Raw genomic sequence first — 19842 nt, 5'->3', positions numbered from 1 at the left:
AAGGTGTAGAAGGGGTAAACACGGCCGCCTTACGGGGGGAACAGGTAGCCCTGGTGGAGCTAACAGGGGTGGAGAAGGGGTAGAAGGTGTAGAAGGCGGGGTAGAAGGTGTAGAAGGCGGGGTAGAAGGTGTAGAAGAAGGGGTAGAAGGTGTGGCCTTACGGGGGGAACAGGTAGTCCTGGTGCAGCTCCAGGTGGTCGTCGTAGCCGAACCTCCTCAGCACCGTCCAGGTGGTCTCGTGGCGCCCCCTCTGGATGAAGAGCGTGTGGAGGAACAGGAACCCTGGGAGGGAACCACACAGGTTAACTACTACAGTGTGTGTGTGTGTGTGTGTGTGTTTCAAGTTGTATTATGTCACATTACACAAGTGTAAGAGAGTACAATATTTAGGTCTTTGGTTCCATGACATTGCAGCACAAAGACAATAAGGCAATACGTCAAGATAAATAAAGTGCAGTATAGTAATTAATTTAATTAATTAATTTTGCCATTTAGCAGACGCTTTTAATCCAAAGCGACTTACAATTACGAATTACAGGGACATTCCCCCTGGAGTAACTGAGGGCTAAGTGCCTTACTCAAGAGCACACTAGTAGTGGTGTGGTTTCAGGCGGGATTTGAACTCACAACCTTCTGATCACAAGTCCAACTCACTATCCACTAGACCACCACTACCCCTAGTACAAGACGTAAGTGAGACAATTGGACAAGTTGTCAAGTTGTGGGAGACACATAAGACAGGACACAATTTAGTAAAAGAATACACATAGAAGTAGAAATGTCATGAGTATTGCACTCGGTGGCAGTGGGTGTTAAGAGGTAGTATGACTGTGTGTTTAAGTGACTGTGTGTTTAAGGTTAGGTAGTCTGTATACATGGGCTGTGCTTGGGGATGATAGTCAATTGTTTACAGTGGGCTTGTTCGTGAGCCTGATCGCCTGGCGGAGGTAGCTGTTGGTTAGCCTCTGGGTTTAGGCCCTGAGGCTAGGGAAGAGGCTACACCTTTTGGACGGCATCAGTTCGAACAGACTGTGGTTGGGGTGACTTTGATCTTTAAATAATCCTCCAGGCTTCGCTGACACACTGTTTGTTGTATATATCCTGGATGGAGGGAAGCTCACATCTACCGATGCGCTCGGCTGTCCGCACCACCCTCTGCAGCGCTTTGCACTTTGCAGTTGCCGTGCCTGGCAGTGATGCACCCAGACAGAATGCTCTCAGTGTCTGTGTGTGTGTGTGTGTGTGTGCGTGTGTGTGTGTGTCATACCTTTCAGTGTGAGGCCGTTGTCACACACTCCGTCGTTGACGTTCTTCCTCACCACATTCTTCACATCCTCCAGGGCTTGAGGCTCCAGCGGGGCGTTAAAGCATGTCCTCTGCAACACACACACACACACACACACACACACACACAAGCACACGCACACAAGCACACACACACACACGAAAATAGTCAAGGAAAATACTCTCTACTTTACTAGTCCCCTTCACTCAACTGTTAAAAAACACAGTTGTTAGAAGCAGTAACGTGCAGTGAGGTCATTGGCTGGGTAGGCAGTGAGCTATTAAAAAAAAAATCATGCGAGTAACGCAGCAGCCAGACTTCAAATGGCATAGCGGATACTATAAAGGCAATCAATAGCCCTTATATCTTTTAACGCAGGCTCAAAACTCACTTCTTCAAGAAGTAGGCCTACTACCAGGATCCTCCCTGTTAAGCACCTATTGTATTTTTAGTTTGCTATTCTTCATTTTGCCTTAAAAAAGCAGTACACTCCTACGTTAAATGCAATTATTGTCGCTTTGAATAAAAGCGTCGGCTAAATGACTGTAATGTAGGCTAATATACTATACTATAAAGTCAATCACATAGCCCATATATACTATACTATCAAATAGCTGGTCAAAAATGTCATGTATTGTTATCTCATAACTACACATAGCGTAGCGCAACAGCCTGTATGGCATTGCCTACATTCACCTGCATCTCAACAGGATTTACAGCAGCACGCAAAACAGCTCAATGACAATATAAATTCACCTGCATCAACAACACAGGATTTACAGCATTTGAACCGGCACGCAATAGCCTACATTATCTTAAGCATATGTAACATGCGTAGGCAAATGTGCGGCTAATTTCTCATCCTTTTCTGCCATCAAATGTAAAAGTTCGACATAATTCCCACGATTGATGGAGCTACTGCTGGGGAAATTTAGAACCGCGGCGCGAACAGCAGAGGATGCCGCTACGGCAAGCCAAACGCAAACTGTCAATCATGCTGTCAGAGGCAGCCTGCACGGTGCCTCAACGTCCATCAATGAAGACAATGTGAGAACAGACTACGCATGCGCAAACCTACGAAACTGTTGGTCTATCACTTCGCATAGCACATAGAGGCACAAGCACAGTCTGCCTCAGCCTCTCGCCAGCAATCAGCTAGCTTTGGGAGCAAACTCTCCTGGTGCCAGGGCATGCATTATATTTTTAAAACAACACATTTTACATCATTTAATTTTAACAACATTTTTACACATTAAAGTTAAGAATAATGAGAAAAATAAATAAAAATATTTTAAAAAGACTGATATTCTTTTTCTTTCTTAAATGCCTGGGTGAGGCACTGCCTACCCTGCCTCACCTGACTGCACACCACTGGTTAGAAGGAGCTTGCAACTGTTCTTGTTCTCTGCTCTGTTTTGTCTTGTTTAATGTGTTTTAACTTTTGTATTTCTTTTACCCCCTTCCCCGGCCCCTACCCCTCAAAAGGCTGTGCCTTTTGCCAGGTCGGCATTGTAAATAAGAATCTGTTCTTAATTGTCTTACCTGGTTAAATGAAGGTTAAATTAAAATAAAAATGAAAAAGCTTTAGCACACCTGGAAGAAGTTCAGCTCGATATCGTTCAGGATCCCGTCGTTGTCCAGATCTGACACCTTAAAGATCCGCCGCAGAGCTTTGACACAGGAAGGCTTCATCTGGGAGTCAAACAAACACAAAATACAACACCTCAAACTCATTTATAAGAGGTAATGTTGTGTAAGTGGCGTAGCACAGCATCATCACAACGTCCTGGTTCGATTCCAGCCATCGACCTATCCTGCATGTCATCCCCCCCTCTCTCACCCATCCTTCCTGTCAATCTCTACTGTCTCTATCGCAGTAAAGCAGAAATGCCCTAAAAACTGAAATATATATATATGTTATGGTACATGTGGGAATACGGTACATGTGGGAAAACCAGGGTTAGGGTTAGGTGCTAGGGTGCTAGGGTTAGGGTTAGACATGCCAGCATGTACCAAGTCGACGTTTTATGTTGCCATGTCCCCGGAAATGCCGCAATAAACCGTATTCCCACATGCACCGTAACATATATAACAATTTTTTTTGTAAAATGCTACCTCTTTGTTCTCAGGGCAGTACAGGGGACCAGTTGGATGCAGGACAGCTTTCTGGGCGTAGTAGAACAACTCAGAGATGTTCTTCAGGTTCTTGGCTGAGCACTGGAAAATGACACAAAAAGGAGGAAGGGAATACTGTTAAATAACTAATATATCTAACTAATCATCATATATATATTTTTTAATTTAACCTTTATTTAACCAGGCAAACATGTAAGAACAAATTCTTATTTACAAATGCAGCCTGACCAAAAAGCAATGGCTCTTTGGGGGGGGGGGGGGGGATGGGAAGCTAGAAATAAAACAAGGTTAAGTAATACAATAAACAATAAAACAATAAAACAATAAAACACTGGCAAATACAGATGCATTAAAATACTAACAGTCAGAGAGAAGGGAGAGAGACGGAGGAGGTAGGGGTGAGGAAGAGCGGAGGTGAGGGATAGCGGGGGTAGTGGAGCAGGGGTACTTAAAATGAGGCTGGGATGGGTTATGGGATGGGTGAGAGACGGTGATCAACAGGTGCATTGATCGACTATGGTTCGATGCAGGATTTGTTTGAAAGCAGTGAGTGAGGTGAGGGCGGTGAGTTTGAGGGTGTTTTGTAAGGTGTTCCAGTCGTGTGCTGCAGCGAACCGGAAAGCGCTGCGACCGACAACGGTACGGGCTTTGGGGATGGTGAGTCGGACAAGATCACTGGATCTTAGAATGATGACGGGGCGGTGAGAGAGGTGCAGAAAGGATGAGAGGTAGAAAGGTGTTTTGCAAAGTATGGTTTTGTAGATAAGATGAAGCCAGTGACAGAGACGTCTGCTATGAAGAGATGTCCAGTCTACAAGGGTGTACAGATCACAGTGGTGAGTTGTGAAAGGCGCACCAGTGGCAAAACGAATGGCGGAGTGATGGAGTGTGTCGAGTTTCCTGAGGGCAGACTGAGATGCCATCCTATAGATGGTATCGCCATAGTCGAATATGGGCAGGATGGTCATCTTGACAAGGGTATGTTTGGCTGCACGGGTGAAGGAGGCCTTGTTCCGGTATAAAAAGCTTAGGCGAGCTTTGACTTTTGTCTGCAGGTGCTTTATGTGGTTGGTGAAGGAAAGGGATGAGTCCAGCCAAAGGCCAAGGTATTTGTAACAAGAGACAAACTCCAGCTCGGAACCGTCAACACAGAAGATCTTAGGGGGGCTGCTGACACGAGGTCTCCGGTCGAAAAGAATGCACTTTGTTTTTTTGGTGTTGAGGAGAAGATGGAGGCGATGAAAAGACTGCTCAATGGAGGTGAGGCTGAGTTGTAGAGTGGAAGCCGCAGAGTGGAGTGAAGGGCCTGCACAATACAAGATGGTGTCGTCAGCATTAAAGATGGATCTGGGATTTTCCAGCATCTTTTGCTATATCATTTATGTAGATTGAGAACAACGTTGGTCCCAAGATGGAGCCTTGAGGCACCCCTTTAGAGATGGTGAGATGGTCTGACAAGATATTTTCAGTCTTCACTTGCTGAACTCGGTAAGTTAGATAGCTGGCAAACCAGTTGCAAGAGTTTGTCGAGAGACCAATGTTGGAGAGCCTCTGTAGAAGGATGGAATGGATGACAGAATCAAAGGCCTTAGCTAGGTCGATAAAGGCAGCGATGCAGACCTGCTTGGAGTCCAAGGAAGTGAGAATGTCATCCATAACTTTCAAGGTAGCTGTGATGCACCCGTGGCCAGGCCGGAACCCAGACTGCATGTTTATGGTAGTGCGAAAAGTGACAGTTCACTTTCACAGATCAGAAAGTGACAGTTGTTTACATTAGCATGTGTGCTACATCACCATAGCAACCTTGGCCTCGGTGTCCAACCAGACAGGGCTTAAGAACACAGGATCTGTCTGAGGTGATAAGCCTGCCTAATGAGTCACAGAGGGGTCAGCCAGCTAGCTCAGGTGAAGGCTGGGCAGGGGGGGGGAGCACAGCCAACAGCTGCTTTGGCCAAAAATACCAACAGGTAATTAATCATCATCGTCACGTCACGTCTCTCGGCTTTTAATGACTTTGGAAAATAAAATAATCATCGTTCAGGAGGGTAGAATGCAACTGAATTGAGGTAGGACAGACAGGACAGAAGAATCCTTCTCAGGTGCATTGCAAATCTTAACTTACAAAACCTTAACTATTAATAGACTTTGATATACGTATGTACTCTCACATACTGACTCCATACATACATACATAGCCACGTTCTGACTGAAACCAATACCAAATGGACACCATCACGCTAAGTACACGCTAAGTACACATGATTGGCACAGACATTCTCATCATGAGAATCGTAGCATGACGAGCACATGTTCCGCCAGTGTAAAGGTCACACGCTCATAAACTATGCATGCAACGCACAGTAAAGGTCCATGTATGAGTATGTACATTGATGGGTAATGGCTGAAAGTCAAGCTATGTATTCATCTAAGTTGTAGTTATGTTATATTTCACTAAACACTAAAGAGTGTATTTTGTATAATGTGTAAGTGGTTCCACATGTTAACTCTCCCTGGCAAGTTGACAAGCTTTATTTATGTCATTGAACTATGATTGGACTTCTCCCGAACTGTGGTTGGGGCCTCTATCATCTGTTGTTAGAAAGGGCCCTAAGACAGACCATGACTTTACTAGAGAGTTACAACCACTCTAAAGGTGATCTTTGACCTGATGTGTCTCAGTGTCCAGCATCTGTGTGTTACCTAACAGACTTGAACCATTAGGTAACCACTGCTTAATATTCATATAGGAATGCTTATGTAATTGAGCGTGTACAAATCCTATAGGCTGAATAACAGTTCTTTGTCTCTGAACACTATAAAAACTCATGTATGTGAACCAATACTTTGAAGACTGTATCTTGTACCTCTTCCCGACCGGTCGTATTCATTAAACTGAGAAAGGTTTTTCTGAGTCTGTCGTTTGTAATCTGTATCTTCAAGACCATCACTTTTGATAAAATCCCTACAGTACTTTGGTGACAGCGGTGGGATTGGAAACAATCTCTCATTTTGACTACAGAACCTGAGGACTCCAGAGAGGTGAGTTGAATTCAAAACACCACCCTCAATAGTTTATGGAGATTCTTCTTATTCTGTTGTTAATATGGAAGTGACCCAATAACCCTTTTTAGACATACTTGAATTTTATTGATGGTTTGTTGATATAAGATACACGACTAAAAATAATTATTGTGCACGTTTTGTTTTGATAAAAGACCTATAGGCAGGTTAAGGGCAAGTCCAGGGTTCTGGCTGTCTGTGTTTTCGGTGGTAAGACTTTAGGCAGGCTAAAAGCGTTAAGACCTAAAGCGGGCCAAGAGCACTGTTTTAGCAGAAAGACTGATAGGCAGGCTGAATTGCGTTAAGTCCTATTGGTAGGCTAATTATCTGTGCTAGTATTATATAGATAAGGTTTCGGTAGTAAGCCCTTAGGCAGGCTAACAGCGTTAAGCCCTAAGGCAGGCCAAGAGCACTGTTTTGGCAAGAAGACTGATAGGCAGCCTATAATGCGCTAAGTCCTATTGGTAGGCTAATTATCTGTGCTAGTTTATTCTATAAGATAATTCATATAATTATAGTGTGTGAAAATAGATAGTCACAGTAAAATCTTAAATTCACCATGCTTAAAGTTAAAGAGAAAAAAGAAAAACCTAAGAAATATTCTTCCGCAGACTTCATTAAAGAAGTCGATACTGAAGGTAAAGAGTTGTTGCCTCAAAACATCAGAGAAGCAGCACTAACGGCATGTTGTGATAATATCTGTAAAATGATAAAGAAGGGTCTGGAGCCCCATTCTCTAATTGCTAAGCAAGTTAAATGGTTTGATGAGATTGGGAAAAAAGACAAGATCAAAAATAACCTGGCTGTTAGTATTGTAGTTTTGAATCACGAAAAGGTACTGCAGCAAAATAGTGGCATGCGGACTCAATGCAAGGAGATGAAAGAGGAGATTTCCTTGTTGAAAAAACAGGTAGAGAGTCTGCAGTCGCACAGAGAGGAAGGGGTTGTAAATCAAAGGCCCACAACTGCAAACTCGACATTAAGTGTCCCGAGAATATATCCTAGGCTGGATGTGTGTAGCATTGAGGAACGGGTAGCTCCAATCCAAGTTCAAATGTTTACTGCTCCTCGTGCTGCTCAGCCAGCGGCTGTAGATGGTGGAGCCCCCCTCCCCCTTGTTCCACAACAAGTTACTCAGATTCAGTATAAAGCTATGTCCACTACAGATATGCGAGGACTGTTGAGCTCAATGCCTCTATTGAGGCGAGACTCTCCTAACACAGTGTTTTGGCACAAAATGACAGAGTGGGAATTGGTATCTCAACTGCATGCTTATGACATATATACAGTGTGTAAAGCGAAATGCCCACAGACAGTGTGGGCAGGGCTGGCTGATGCTTTCAGAAACGGCACTTGGGCAGTCCAACCATATGCTACTCTGACTGCTATGAAAGATGAAGTTGAAAGATTTACAACTGCTTTAAAGGCTGCTCTGGGAACTGGTTACAATCTGTATGGTCTGTATGCAGATAGACAACAGAAACGTGATGAGTCGTTCCAGGAGTATGCCGAGGAGAAATTCAAGCTCTATAAAGAGCATAGTGGAGTGGCAAATCCTGCTGAGGATGATAGAGCATTTTTAGACATGCTGCTTACTGGTGTTACCTCAGCCAATTTACTCAAATCGTTGCATACTATGCGGGCTCTTCTCTTGACTTACTCACAATGCCTAACATGGGCTAGTAACGTTGAGAGAGAGGGTGGGTCGAGCGAGCACAGAGATACTCGTCAGCGCACAAAAACCCCAGTTCCCTCTGCCCCAATGCTCTCCATCCAATATGACTCAAAGCCAAATATGGTAACACAGCCCAAAACTAGCATTAAGTGTGGAAATTGTGGTCGTGCAGGACACACAAGATCCAATTGCAGAAGTGGGAGGGGTGAGCCCATGGGTAAGGGGAATTGCTTTAAATGCGGGAGCAGTGCTTTCCGTGATCAGAGCTCTGAAAAGGAGACGTCTGGAAAGCGGAAGGGGTGGAGGTAGACTGACTCTGACCCAAGAAGGGGTTGGAGGGCAGTAAACCTCCATCGGAAAGGGTTCCAGCCTGAGACTGCGCCCTGGGAAGAGGGGAGGTCTGAAGGAACAAAGTGTTAAAGACGGACCATCCCTTCCCCTATTTTGGTTTTCCTGAAGTAAAGTAAAATGTCTGATATCTCAGAATTTTGGTTTAAAAGGAGGGAATGATGGGTAATGGCTGAAAGTCAAGCTATGTATTCATCTAAGTTGTAGTTATGTTATATTTCACTAAACACTAAAGAGTGTATTTTGTATAATGTGTAAGTGGTTCCACATGTTAACTCTCCCTGGCAAGTTGACAAGCTTTATTTATGTCATTGAACTATGATTGGACTTCTCCCGAACTGTGGTTGGGGCCTCTATCATCTGTTGTTAGAAAGGGCCCTAAGACAGACCATGACTTTACTAGAGAGTTACAACCACTCTAAAGGTGATCTTTGACCTGATGTGTCTCAGTGTCCAGCATCTGTGTGTTACCTAACAGACTTGAACCATTAGGTAACCACTGCTTAATATTCATATAGGAATGCTTATGTAATTGAGCGTGTACAAATCCTATAGGCTGAATAACAGTTCTTTGTCTCTGAACACTATAAAAACTCATGTATGTGAACCAATACTTTGAAGACTGTATCTTGTACCTCTTCCCGACCGGTCGTATTCATTAAACTGAGAAAGGTGATTTCTGAGTCTGTCGTTTGTAATCTGTATCTTCAAGACCATCACTTTTGATAAAATCCCTACAACATTCATCCAACACTTTATTAGGAACACTGTTGTGTGTTTTAATATGTGTTTTTCATGCTGTGTTCTTATAGTGTTTTTATGCTGTTTTATGATGTGATGTTTTGTTTTATTCATGTTATGTTTTATACTGTGTGATGTTTTGTTTTTATTCATTTTATGTTTTATACTGTGTGATGTTTTGTTTTATTCATTTTATGTTTCCATCGAGGACCACTTTGGAAATAAGTGTTTTAAATAATGCTTTCAAGTGCCATCCTCTGGACATTACTTAGTGTCATAATGTGTAAATGATGCTATTTGTAAATTCCTAATAAAAATCTAATCAAATTAAATCACTATAGTAATACTGGGTAGAGCCTCCCTTTGCTCTCAAAACAGCCTCAATTCTTCGTGGCATTGATTCCACAATATGTTGGAAACATTTCCTTTGAGATTCTGGTCCACGATGACATGACTGCGTCACACAATCCCCTGCAGATTTTTTCAGGTGCACTTTCAACCTGTGAATCTCGTGTTCTACCACATTCCAAAGGTGTTCTATTGGGTTCACATCCAGTGACTGGGAAGGCCACTGAAGAACACTGAACTCATTGTCATGTTTATGAAACCAGTTTGAGACGACTTTTGAGCTTTTCCGGCACTCTCTCGGAGCGTATTTACGAACGCACCCATAGACTCACACAAGGTCACTCATAAGTCTAGACACATTAAACCTTAATGGGGAGAGAACTGTTGAAATCTCTCCTGACTCCCAAACGTCGACCACCCTGTAGTCAAACAGGCCTCGAGGGTCTACAGCAGCTCTCGTCAACAATCTATCAGCTGCAACTCAGCGGATCTGCTACAACTTGCTAAGGAAATAGGGTTATGGATAGTGTTGGTGGACAGTTATCGTAGTTACGTGGTTATTGAAAGTTAATTTGAACATCCATATATAACTATCTATCTCAGTCAGGGGACTCTCCAAATAAAGTGTGGCCCAGTAGCATACAGTTTGGCATTTAGCAGACGCCTTATTCCAAAGCGACTTTACAATCAATACATTTGACTAACGGCCAAGCTCCACCTGCTGCGTTGCGTCAACTCACCATCGGCGTTGCGTCAACTTCCCGTTGTCCAAGCTCCACCTGCTGCGTTGCGTCACCGTCAACGTTCTACTCTAGCTCCACTGTCATTTTTTGTATACGGGAATAATTTCACCCTTGACTGCAATATGTCCACAACAATAACAACATCATACAGAACATTTTCCAATCAGGGTAATATTTTATCTACATATTCCCAAATAGATAGTTGCTAGTTCAGTAGATGTTCAACTAACTGTCAACAACATTTCAACTAACTAACCACTAATCCTAAACCTTGCCCTAACCTTAAATTTAACCCTATCCTTAACTATAAATCTAGTTACATATCAACAGAGTTGCAGTTGATAGTTTGAGCAGCTGTGGATCATCTATAAGGGAATAAAGTGTGAGAATTGTCATACTGTCATATGCTCCACCGAGCGCGAGGAGCCCGCGAAGCGCGAGGAGAGCACCTACATTCTCTTACAACATCTCTTTCATCAATTATGGGTACGTATAGCTTAATTATTAATTAGCAATAGCTGAGTTGTTGGCTACAAGCATTTTCAATCTGGTATTATCTCTATTAACCGCTGTGGTGATTTAACAGCTGATAAAAACATTATAATATATATATCATAATATCAAGTGCACTACAAACAGAGCAAAACAATAAAACACCAGAAAACAACCAATAGGCTATACAATTATAACCAACAACTACAATTGTAAATATACTATTGGTCTCATTGTGACGTCTGCGTCCACCGTCAAAAATCAAACTTTTTTGTCTACTTTTGACGCAGCCATCGGACGCAACGCAACGCTGACGCAACGCAGCAAGTGGAGCACCTTTCATTGATTACAATGCATTTGATCCCAATTCCGGACGCAACGCACATTTGACGCAACGCTCGATGGCCATGGTGGAGCTTGGCCGTAAGCAAGCGAATCATCAATTCACCAGTCATAGGAGGAAGAGTAATCTAGCTCAGGCCAGGGGGCCATTGGCAGTCATCGTGATTGAAGTGATTTTTAGACCTGCATACCGTAGCATACAGGAGCATACAGTAGTTTACCGTAGCATACAGTAGCATACAGTAGCATACAATAGGATATAGTACCATACAGTAGCATATCATAGGATATAGTACCATACAGTAGCATATCATAGGATATAGTACCATACAGTAGCATATCATAGGATATAGTACCATACAGTAGCATATCATAGGATATAGTACCATACAGTAGCATACAATAGGATATAGTACCATAGCGTAGCATACAATAGCATACAGCAGTCCCTTGTCTGCTCTGCCCTCACCTCGACACAGGTCTCTATCTCAGTGTACTGGTTCATGATGGGCAGGATGGTCTCCATACTGCTGTGTTCCACCAAGTCCGACTTGTTCCCCACAAGGATGATAGGGACCCTAAAGAGGGAGGGGGAGGGAGAGGGAGAGATGGGTGAGCACAGATGACATAATATGACGGATGTATTGAAGGACGGAGGCAATTTCACCGGCTTTTCAGCACTTCTCAAGGCACTTTAAATCATTTACAAATGGCTGCTCTGGAGGATATTCATGGTGGGAATTCATGATGAAAGGATATTAATATATCTGATATGACTCGAGTGTATTTCAGGACCGCTTTCCAACTGAGAATACGTGTCAGTTTACTCCAATTGTTGTCAAATTGACTAACCAATTAGATGGGCTTCTTTCTATGACTCATATAGAACCATTTCCTTATGGAAAAGTGGGTGGAAGAACATTATGAATACAATATACTCGGGGTACAATCCATGCATGTCAGTACTGACCACACAGAGCCTTTTACTCTGTAAGGGGTCCCTGGTAACACACACACAGACACACAGACACACAGACACACAGACACACACACACACACACACACACACCACAACACCAACAGTGCTGTGACCCTAATCCTAGATCACCCACCTGCTGTCCTTGTCTGTGTTTTCATTTATGAGTGGAATCCAATGGCTGGTCACCTGAACGATCGCAATGAAATTGTGATCACATGGTGAAGAGAAGACATCACTGAACATGTGGTAGCGGAAACTACTATTCTGAGCTGTAATGTGCTAGGCCTTATACGACACACACAAGTAGGAATTTGCTACTAGAATTATATACAATGCAAATGCTATGAGCCGAAACATTAACATATGTATATATATATATACATTGTGAGAGAAAATTATTATATGCAATAAGACATTTTTTCTACATTTAAGATTCAAACTTTGGACATCTAGGGCAAAGCTATAGAAACTAATTTCCTGTTGTAACCACACAATGAAACCAGTTTCTCTACTTGAAGCTTGACATTGGTAGACAACAGACACATTGAAATTATTACAATGACCTGATTGCTCTCTTTTCGAGAACAGTTTTGGACTTTTGTGTTTCCCCAGACCCAGTACTCTAAAACCAGACTAAACCAGTTATAGCCTTTGTGTTCCTTTTCCACCTTTGTGTGTCTAGGAGAAAGTGGGGGCCGATTCCCCCTTAACCTTCATCCCCCATCATCTTCATCCATGTACAAACCCACACCCCTTGCTCATGATTGGTCTAGACCCCACCCGAGGGCGGACCTCTTACCTGAGGGTACCTGAACGCATAAATACTGAGATGTAATGAATGATCTGGACTTTACGAGGAACTTTGAATCTTCAGATGCGTCTGACGAACCTGTAAACTTCCTCCTTCTGCAGAAGAATATTACATATATTTTCTTATACATCTTGAAACGAAACAGGCTGCCATTATTGAATTTTAGCTCCAACAACATACAGTATATATGTATGTATATATATATATAACCCTAACCTTACCCCTAACCCTAATCCTCACCCTAACCGTAGCACCCTAGCACCTAACCCTAACCCTAGTTTTCCCACATGTACCGTATTCCCACATGTACCGTAACATATATACACACCGTATTTTCCGGACTATAAGTCGCTCCGGAGTATAAGTCGCATCAGTCAAAAAATGCGACATTAAGAGGAAAAAACATATATAAGTCGCACTGGACGACTATAAGTCGCATTTATTTAGAAATATATTTCACAAAATCCAAGACCAAGAACAGACATTTAATCTGGAAAGGCAAGTTTATTCAACTACACAATAGAACACAGAACAACAGGCTGAATAGAAGTCCGGTATGTTAAGGTAACACATTAACAGTTATTCAGCAACACAATAGCATAAAGAACATACCTGGGAGGCTGAATAGGCTAAATGAACATAACAAGCCAGCGAGTCCAACAAGCAAGTTACCAGTAAGCAAGTTCACCAAGCTACCATTTGCTTAGCTTCAAAAAGCTAATGTTTTAGATCACTTCTTCAGGGGAAAAGGAGCAGCATATAGTTGTCACGAGCCCAGAGCGGCCCAGAGCGCCCTCTGTCGGATGTAGACGGTAATGTTTACTCCTTGGTTCATGTCAGTCAGTATGAAATTATATATATATTGATATATAAGTCGCACCTGACTATAAGTCGCAGGACCAGCCAAACTATGAAAAAAAGCGCGACTTATAGTCCGGAAAATACGTGTGTATATATATATATATAGGGTTATATATATGTAAACTTAAGTGAACTCACCTTCTCTATAGACGTCTTGTTGTTGACTGAATACACTATACAGATCACATTGGCCTGAGAAGGAAGAGAAGAGATGCCATCATCACCACACAGCCATCCTCTGTAAGACGTCATACAAATAACATAGCAGATGCAACCCATAACATTTGTTTCTGCAACATTACAAAGACAACAGATCACAACCTCACCTTTAATATTTCTTGATTCAGCTGCTCATCCGTTTGTTCTGCCTCTGTTTGGGTCAAACAAGCAGTGAGTTAGATAACCCTAACCCAAACAACCAGTGAGTTAGATAACCCTAACCCAAACAACCAGTGAGTTAGATAACCCTAACCCAAACAACCAGTGACTTAGATAACACTAACAAACAGTGACTTAGCTAACCCTAACACTAACCCTAACACTAACAAACAGTGACTTAGCTAACCCTAACACTAACCCTAACACTAACAAACAGTGAGTTTGCGAAAAGGCAGTTTTGAAGGCCAGGGACTACAGAGTCAAAATGGAGATTAAAAAATGGACGAGGTCAGTATAATACCTGGGTAGTCCACTATGTGTGTGGGTCAGTATAATACCTGGGTAGTCCAGTATGTGTGTGGGTCAGTATAATACCTGGGTAGTCCACTATGTGTGTGGGTCAGTATAATACCTGGGTAGTCCAGTATGTGTGTGGGTCAGTATAATACCTGAGTAGTCCAGTATGTGTGTGTGGGTCAGTATAATACCTGAGTAGTCCAGTATGTGTGTGGGTCAGTATAATACCTGGGTAGTCCAGTATGTGTGTGGGTCAGTATAATACCTGAGTAGTCCAGTATGTGTGTGTGGGTCAGTATAATACCTGAGTAGTCCAGTATGTGTGTGGGTCAGTATAATACCTGAGTAGTCCAGTATGTGTGTGTGGGTCAGTATAATACCTGAGTAGTCCAGTATGTGTGTGTGGGTCAGTATAATACCTGGGTAGTCCAGTATGTGTGTGTGTGGGTCAGTATAATACCTGAGTAGTCCAGTATGTGTGTGTGGGTCAGTATAATACCTGAGTAGTCCAGTATGTGTGTGTGGGTCAGTATAATACCTGGGTAGTCCAGTATGTGTGTGTGTGGGTCAGTATAATACCTGAGTAGTCCAGTATGTGTGTGTGGGTCAGTATAATACCTGAGTAGTCCAGTATGTGTGTGGGTCAGTATAATACCTGGGTAGTCCAGTATGTGTGTGGGTCAGTATAATACCTGAGTAGTCCAGTATGTGTGTGTGGGTCAGTATAATACCTGAGTAGTCCAGTATGTGTGTGGGTCAGTATAATACCTGAGTAGTCCAGTATGTGTGTGTGGGTCAGTATAATACCTGAGTAGTCCAGTATGTGTGTGGGTCAGTATAATACCTGAGTAGTCCAGTATGTGTGTGGGTCAGTATAATACCTGAGTAGTCCAGTATGTGTGTGGGTCAGTATAATACCTGAGTAGTCCAGTATGTGTGTGGGTCAGTATAATACCTGAGTAGTCCACTATGTGCGTGGGGACTCTCTCTGGAGTGACATCTGCTGGTATGGTGATCTCCTCAGCCCGGTATGGAACCTGCGTAAATGACCAAACCAAGAATGACCACCATCAAAGTGTACTAGTAAAACAGACAAACAGATATTTCTATTATGCTTTTATCCAAAGCGACTTACAATTAGAGATTACAGGACAGTCTCCCTGGAGTCATTTAGGGCTAAGTGCCTTACTCAAGGGCACACTAGTGGTGGTGTTCCCAGGTGGGACTTGAACTCATGACCTTCTGATCACCAGTCCAACTCACAATCCATTAGGCCACCACTACCCAAGGAATAATAATAATTTTAAAAAAAGATAAAATAAAAATAAGTGTGTCAGACTCATTCATAATGTAGAGGGCTTTCTCACCACAGTTGGGAACTCCTCGCTGACCAGCGACATAATCAGGGAAGTCTTCCCCACCTTGGCTGTTGAGAGGAAAGGAGAGAAAGAACAGGATTGAGACAGACAGACAGACAGACAGACAGACAGACAGACAGACAGACAGACAGACAGAGAGAGAGAGAGAGAGATAGAGATAGAGAGATAGATAGATAGATAGACAGAGAGATAGACAGAGAGATAGACAGATAGACAGATAGATAGATATACAGATAGACAGACAGACAGAGAGAGAGAGAGAGAGAGAGATAGATAGATAGACAGAATAGATATAAATAGATACGTTATTGATCCCAGAGGGGAAATGCAGGCGTTACAGCAGCTCAGACCACCAACGACGACAACAACAAAATAAAGTGACAATTGAATGGTAGAATATTTTTTTTTTAAAATAAAGATAGACCTAATAGACATCTGAAACCTTACATACAGTAGGATATAACAACCTCCGCCCTGACTCTCCATCACCCTGATGGAGCCAGCAGGAGGAAGAGCTGTCAGTGTTCAGTCTCAGATTTGGCAGGGCGACTCTTTTCCGTTCGAGATTTTGGCAGAGGAAGAGAGGCAATTTGTTCAACCCTGCTCTAGCCGTGCATTATTCATACAGGCCATGAGCAGAGTACCTGTTATGGTGTTTCAATCTGTTCATGCTGACTTAGTTGGAGTCCCTTCCACAGACTTTGGTATAGGCTACATCTGACAAGCACAAGTGCATCTCTGTAGAGATGGTGCACTGTCTACAGGGGATATAGTACATGTCAGAATTCTATAAAAGTCGAGTTGACTTTGGCTATTCGTTGTGTGCAGGTAAGCCTTACATACATCATCTATCTATATCATACATTTATCCAAAAGAACCTGAAAGGCACCATCCGACTCTTGTGTTGAACACATGGGATACATACAGGTGCTGCAATGGAACATCCCAGGTCTCCTGCACTCTCAGCTTACCTCTCAAATCCTAGCTACTAGACATGAATATTGGCCCTATGCCCGTCCGTGATCACAGAGGTCTTGACAGCCTTACTAAATCACTAAAAGGACTTCATCATCACCCACACGTACAGCAGCTCCAAAATGTAAAGCAACGCTGGCACTATTTAGATCAGCCATCCAAACCATAGCTTAGAGGTGTCGAAATGAACTTGTCACATGTGGGCACTGTGTGGTGAACCACTGCAGAGGGTGTCCACACCATGGTCACATGTGGGCACTGTGTGGTGAGCCACTGCAGAGGTTAGGTACACACCATGGTCACATGCGGTCTGTGTGACTGACTCTGCTGATGGTTGAAAGGATGATGATGTTAGATAGCTTGTGAGTAGGGTCGTAGTATGATTAGATAGGCTAAACTACACACATATTCCTTGATATATATATACGTGCAGTATACACAGTTACAGCCTCGTTTACAGGGCTAAAAGATCACTCGCCCTCTCGAGTCAAGCCGCATGCAATGATCTCGACCCTTGACAGCCAAGGTTGGTACAGTGAGCATCCTCTCTGACACACAGCAGGATCACATGTGACACTTACGCTCTCCCACGAGCAATATCCGGACGTCCTTGCGCATCTTCTCGACTGTTCCAAGACCGAATCGGTCAATTCAACACGGAGGAAACCATGGATGCTCTCGTGTAGCCGGTCGGAAGGGGAGTCAGCCAGCCATCGTTGATACCCGCCTGGCTTTACGTTCGCATTGTCTCTCACTGCCTGCTGGTCGTGTGGCGGAACGACAAATGACCTGCAGAAATATTCCGCTGTACCTCTACTAGGTGCTTTCTTAGGAAAAGCTGTGTCGATTAACGTGTACTACTGAAACGTTCTCTGATCTCGTATCTGCTGTGAACAGGAGTGGAGCTGAACTGTCTGTTGATGTGGAAGTCCTGAGCACACGCCTCCTCCAGCTGACCGCAAACGCGCCGACGGAACGGACGAGGGGACAAATGTGGCGAAGCTATTATTGCTACGGAAACTCCCGTTCATTCCTACAATTAGATGAGATCAGATTTAGATTGAATTGTCATTGCAGAGGACAAGTACCAGACAACGAAACGCAGTAAATGAATAAAGTAAGCAACATGAGAAAATAGGTGATGATGATTTTATTTGTATTGTTATGCCAGATATACATAGTATATTACATATACTTTATCTCATTCAGCAACAAACACACATTGCCATTTTCATCTTTGAGTCGGGTACATCTATAGATTAAAGATGATGTGCATACAGACTTGTTTTTGGCTGTTCTTTTGCACTGTGAGCTGCATTCTTATGAAAGGTGCTATACAAATAAAGTGACTTATTATTATTATTATTACATATCTAGGATACAAAGTATCTGGGGAAGGTACCATCTCCCTTATAAAGGATAAGGAAGATAGTACCCTCCCAAAATACCATGTATCCTAGATATGTAATAATAAACATAATAATAAACAGTGCCTCCCCCCTACCCCAGCACCTCCTGATACCGGGGGAAGGACAGGGCGTTCTGTTGCCCCACCCCGTACAGCCAGAACACCGGCCTCACCGGCTCAGAGAACCCCGCCTCCACCTGCAGCAGCAGCAGCGTGTCCTCCTCCCTCCCAACAGACAGGCTGTAGAAACACAGAGTACCGTCGCTCATGTCCAGCACCACTCTGACCAGCCCAGGGCCGCAGGGCTGCTTGAGGTACTCCTCTGCGTCACCGTGGCAGAAGCACAGCGTGTCTTTCCTCCTCTCCAGACACCAGGAGGCGGCGGTGCGCCCCAGCTGGTCCCCGCGTCCGATCCCGGCGTAGGCCACGCCCACGGCCCAGCCCCCCGCGCTCCCCGCCGTGTCCACGTCCCAGTAGTGGCGCCCCCCGCTGAACTCCTGCTCCGCCATCCACTGGCTGACGTCGAAACGGTCGCGGCCGGAGGAGGACGACTGCGTCCGCTTGGTGACCACCCGGTCGTTGGTGAACGCCAGGCGTTTGTGGCCCAGAGATGGGGAGAAGGTGAGCCAGGCGAAGGTGGCGCCGGGTGGAGGGTTAGGGGCGACGGGCAGGCATGGGGAGCAACCTGCAGACCCGATAAAGTCAGAGAGGAGAATATTGTAGGGACATTTTTTTCTGATTGAACAGTACCAGTCAAGAGTTTGGACATTCATTCTCAATGTGAAGGTGTGTACACCCTTTGACTGGTACTGTATGTATGTATATGCAATCAGGTTGTTTCACCTGTAAATGCAGGTATGAAATACACCTAGACCTCTTTAATGGCTTCTATACGCCATCTAGTGGTTGATAGGTGAAACCTACACACACTGGTACATTATCGGTAAGGGTTGAGACAAGTGTTTCAGCATTAAACGTAGACCTCTTTCTAATGGGTTGGAACTTGGAAATTGCTTGAATCAAACACTATATAACTTAAACCTACCTTCAGCACCGTGTTTGGTGTTTGAAGATGAGGGTGGGAAGATGGGCAAGAGGCTGTCACCTGAACGGACGCCAACTGTCACTTCTGGTACTGTGTCATCCACAACAAGGGCCTTCACCTACCAGATAAAGAAACACAGGCGTATGTAGTATATATATATATATATATATATATATATATATATATATGTAGTATATATATATATATATATACCCTAGAATCATGGTATTTAGCTAATAATAAGGTATGAATACCGTAGGTATGTTGATGTTTTACTGCATTTGGAGGGCTTACCTGTTCCTGCTGTCTCTGGTGATTATTCGGATGTTCAGACTCCGGTGCCAGCAGGCTGGTTGAGGGGCTGACATCGGGACGCCTACTGCGATGGGAGGGTTTGCCTCGAGTTTCACACTCTTCTGGTCCATTCTGTATGATGTCCTCCTGGCCACATATTAAGTGTTAAGTTTATCATAAGGGAGCCGTTTTAGAGTTAAAATCAGTGTCTACTAACTATGTCATTGTAAAAAGTGAACTTACA

The 19842-nt window shown here is 43.5% G+C and overlaps 2 protein-coding genes across 3 annotated transcripts in view; both read right to left on the bottom strand.

Moving 5' to 3' along the window:
* rhot1b (ras homolog family member T1) overlaps nucleotides 1–17469 on the bottom strand; it is a gene marked incomplete at both ends in the record, with an annotated part of 36900 nt that extends 19431 nt beyond the window's left edge. For both annotated transcript variants that reach the window (XM_080522333.1, XM_080522334.1), the window contains 11 exons: nucleotides 162–282; nucleotides 1268–1376; nucleotides 2879–2977; nucleotides 3401–3502; nucleotides 11640–11748; nucleotides 12283–12335; nucleotides 13960–14013; nucleotides 14148–14191; nucleotides 15452–15533; nucleotides 15864–15922; nucleotides 17433–17469. In XM_080522333.1, the coding sequence (XP_080378459.1) occupies nucleotides 162–282; nucleotides 1268–1376; nucleotides 2879–2977; nucleotides 3401–3502; nucleotides 11640–11748; nucleotides 12283–12335; nucleotides 13960–14013; nucleotides 14148–14191; nucleotides 15452–15533; nucleotides 15864–15922; nucleotides 17433–17469 (869 nt within the window). The remainder of the gene's footprint in view (nucleotides 1–161; nucleotides 283–1267; nucleotides 1377–2878; nucleotides 2978–3400; nucleotides 3503–11639; nucleotides 11749–12282; nucleotides 12336–13959; nucleotides 14014–14147; nucleotides 14192–15451; nucleotides 15534–15863; nucleotides 15923–17432) is intronic.
* Nucleotides 17470–18351: 882 nt separating this feature from the next.
* rnf135 (ring finger protein 135) lies at nucleotides 18352–19754 on the bottom strand (the record flags this gene model as incomplete). Its single annotated transcript, XM_080522876.1, has 3 exons — nucleotides 18352–18944; nucleotides 19305–19422; nucleotides 19599–19754. Coding segments are annotated over 3 exons (867 nt in total), but the record flags the coding sequence as incomplete, so codon positions are not given.
* Between the last annotated feature and the right edge of the window lie 88 nt (nucleotides 19755–19842).

Source organism: Nansenia antarctica (assembly GCF_963989245.1).
Source record: "Nansenia antarctica genome assembly, chromosome: 2".
Taxonomy (NCBI): Eukaryota; Metazoa; Chordata; class Actinopteri; order Argentiniformes; family Microstomatidae; genus Nansenia; species Nansenia antarctica.
Note: the sequence above shows the minus strand (reverse complement) of the source record. Positions and strands in the feature narration are given on the sequence as shown.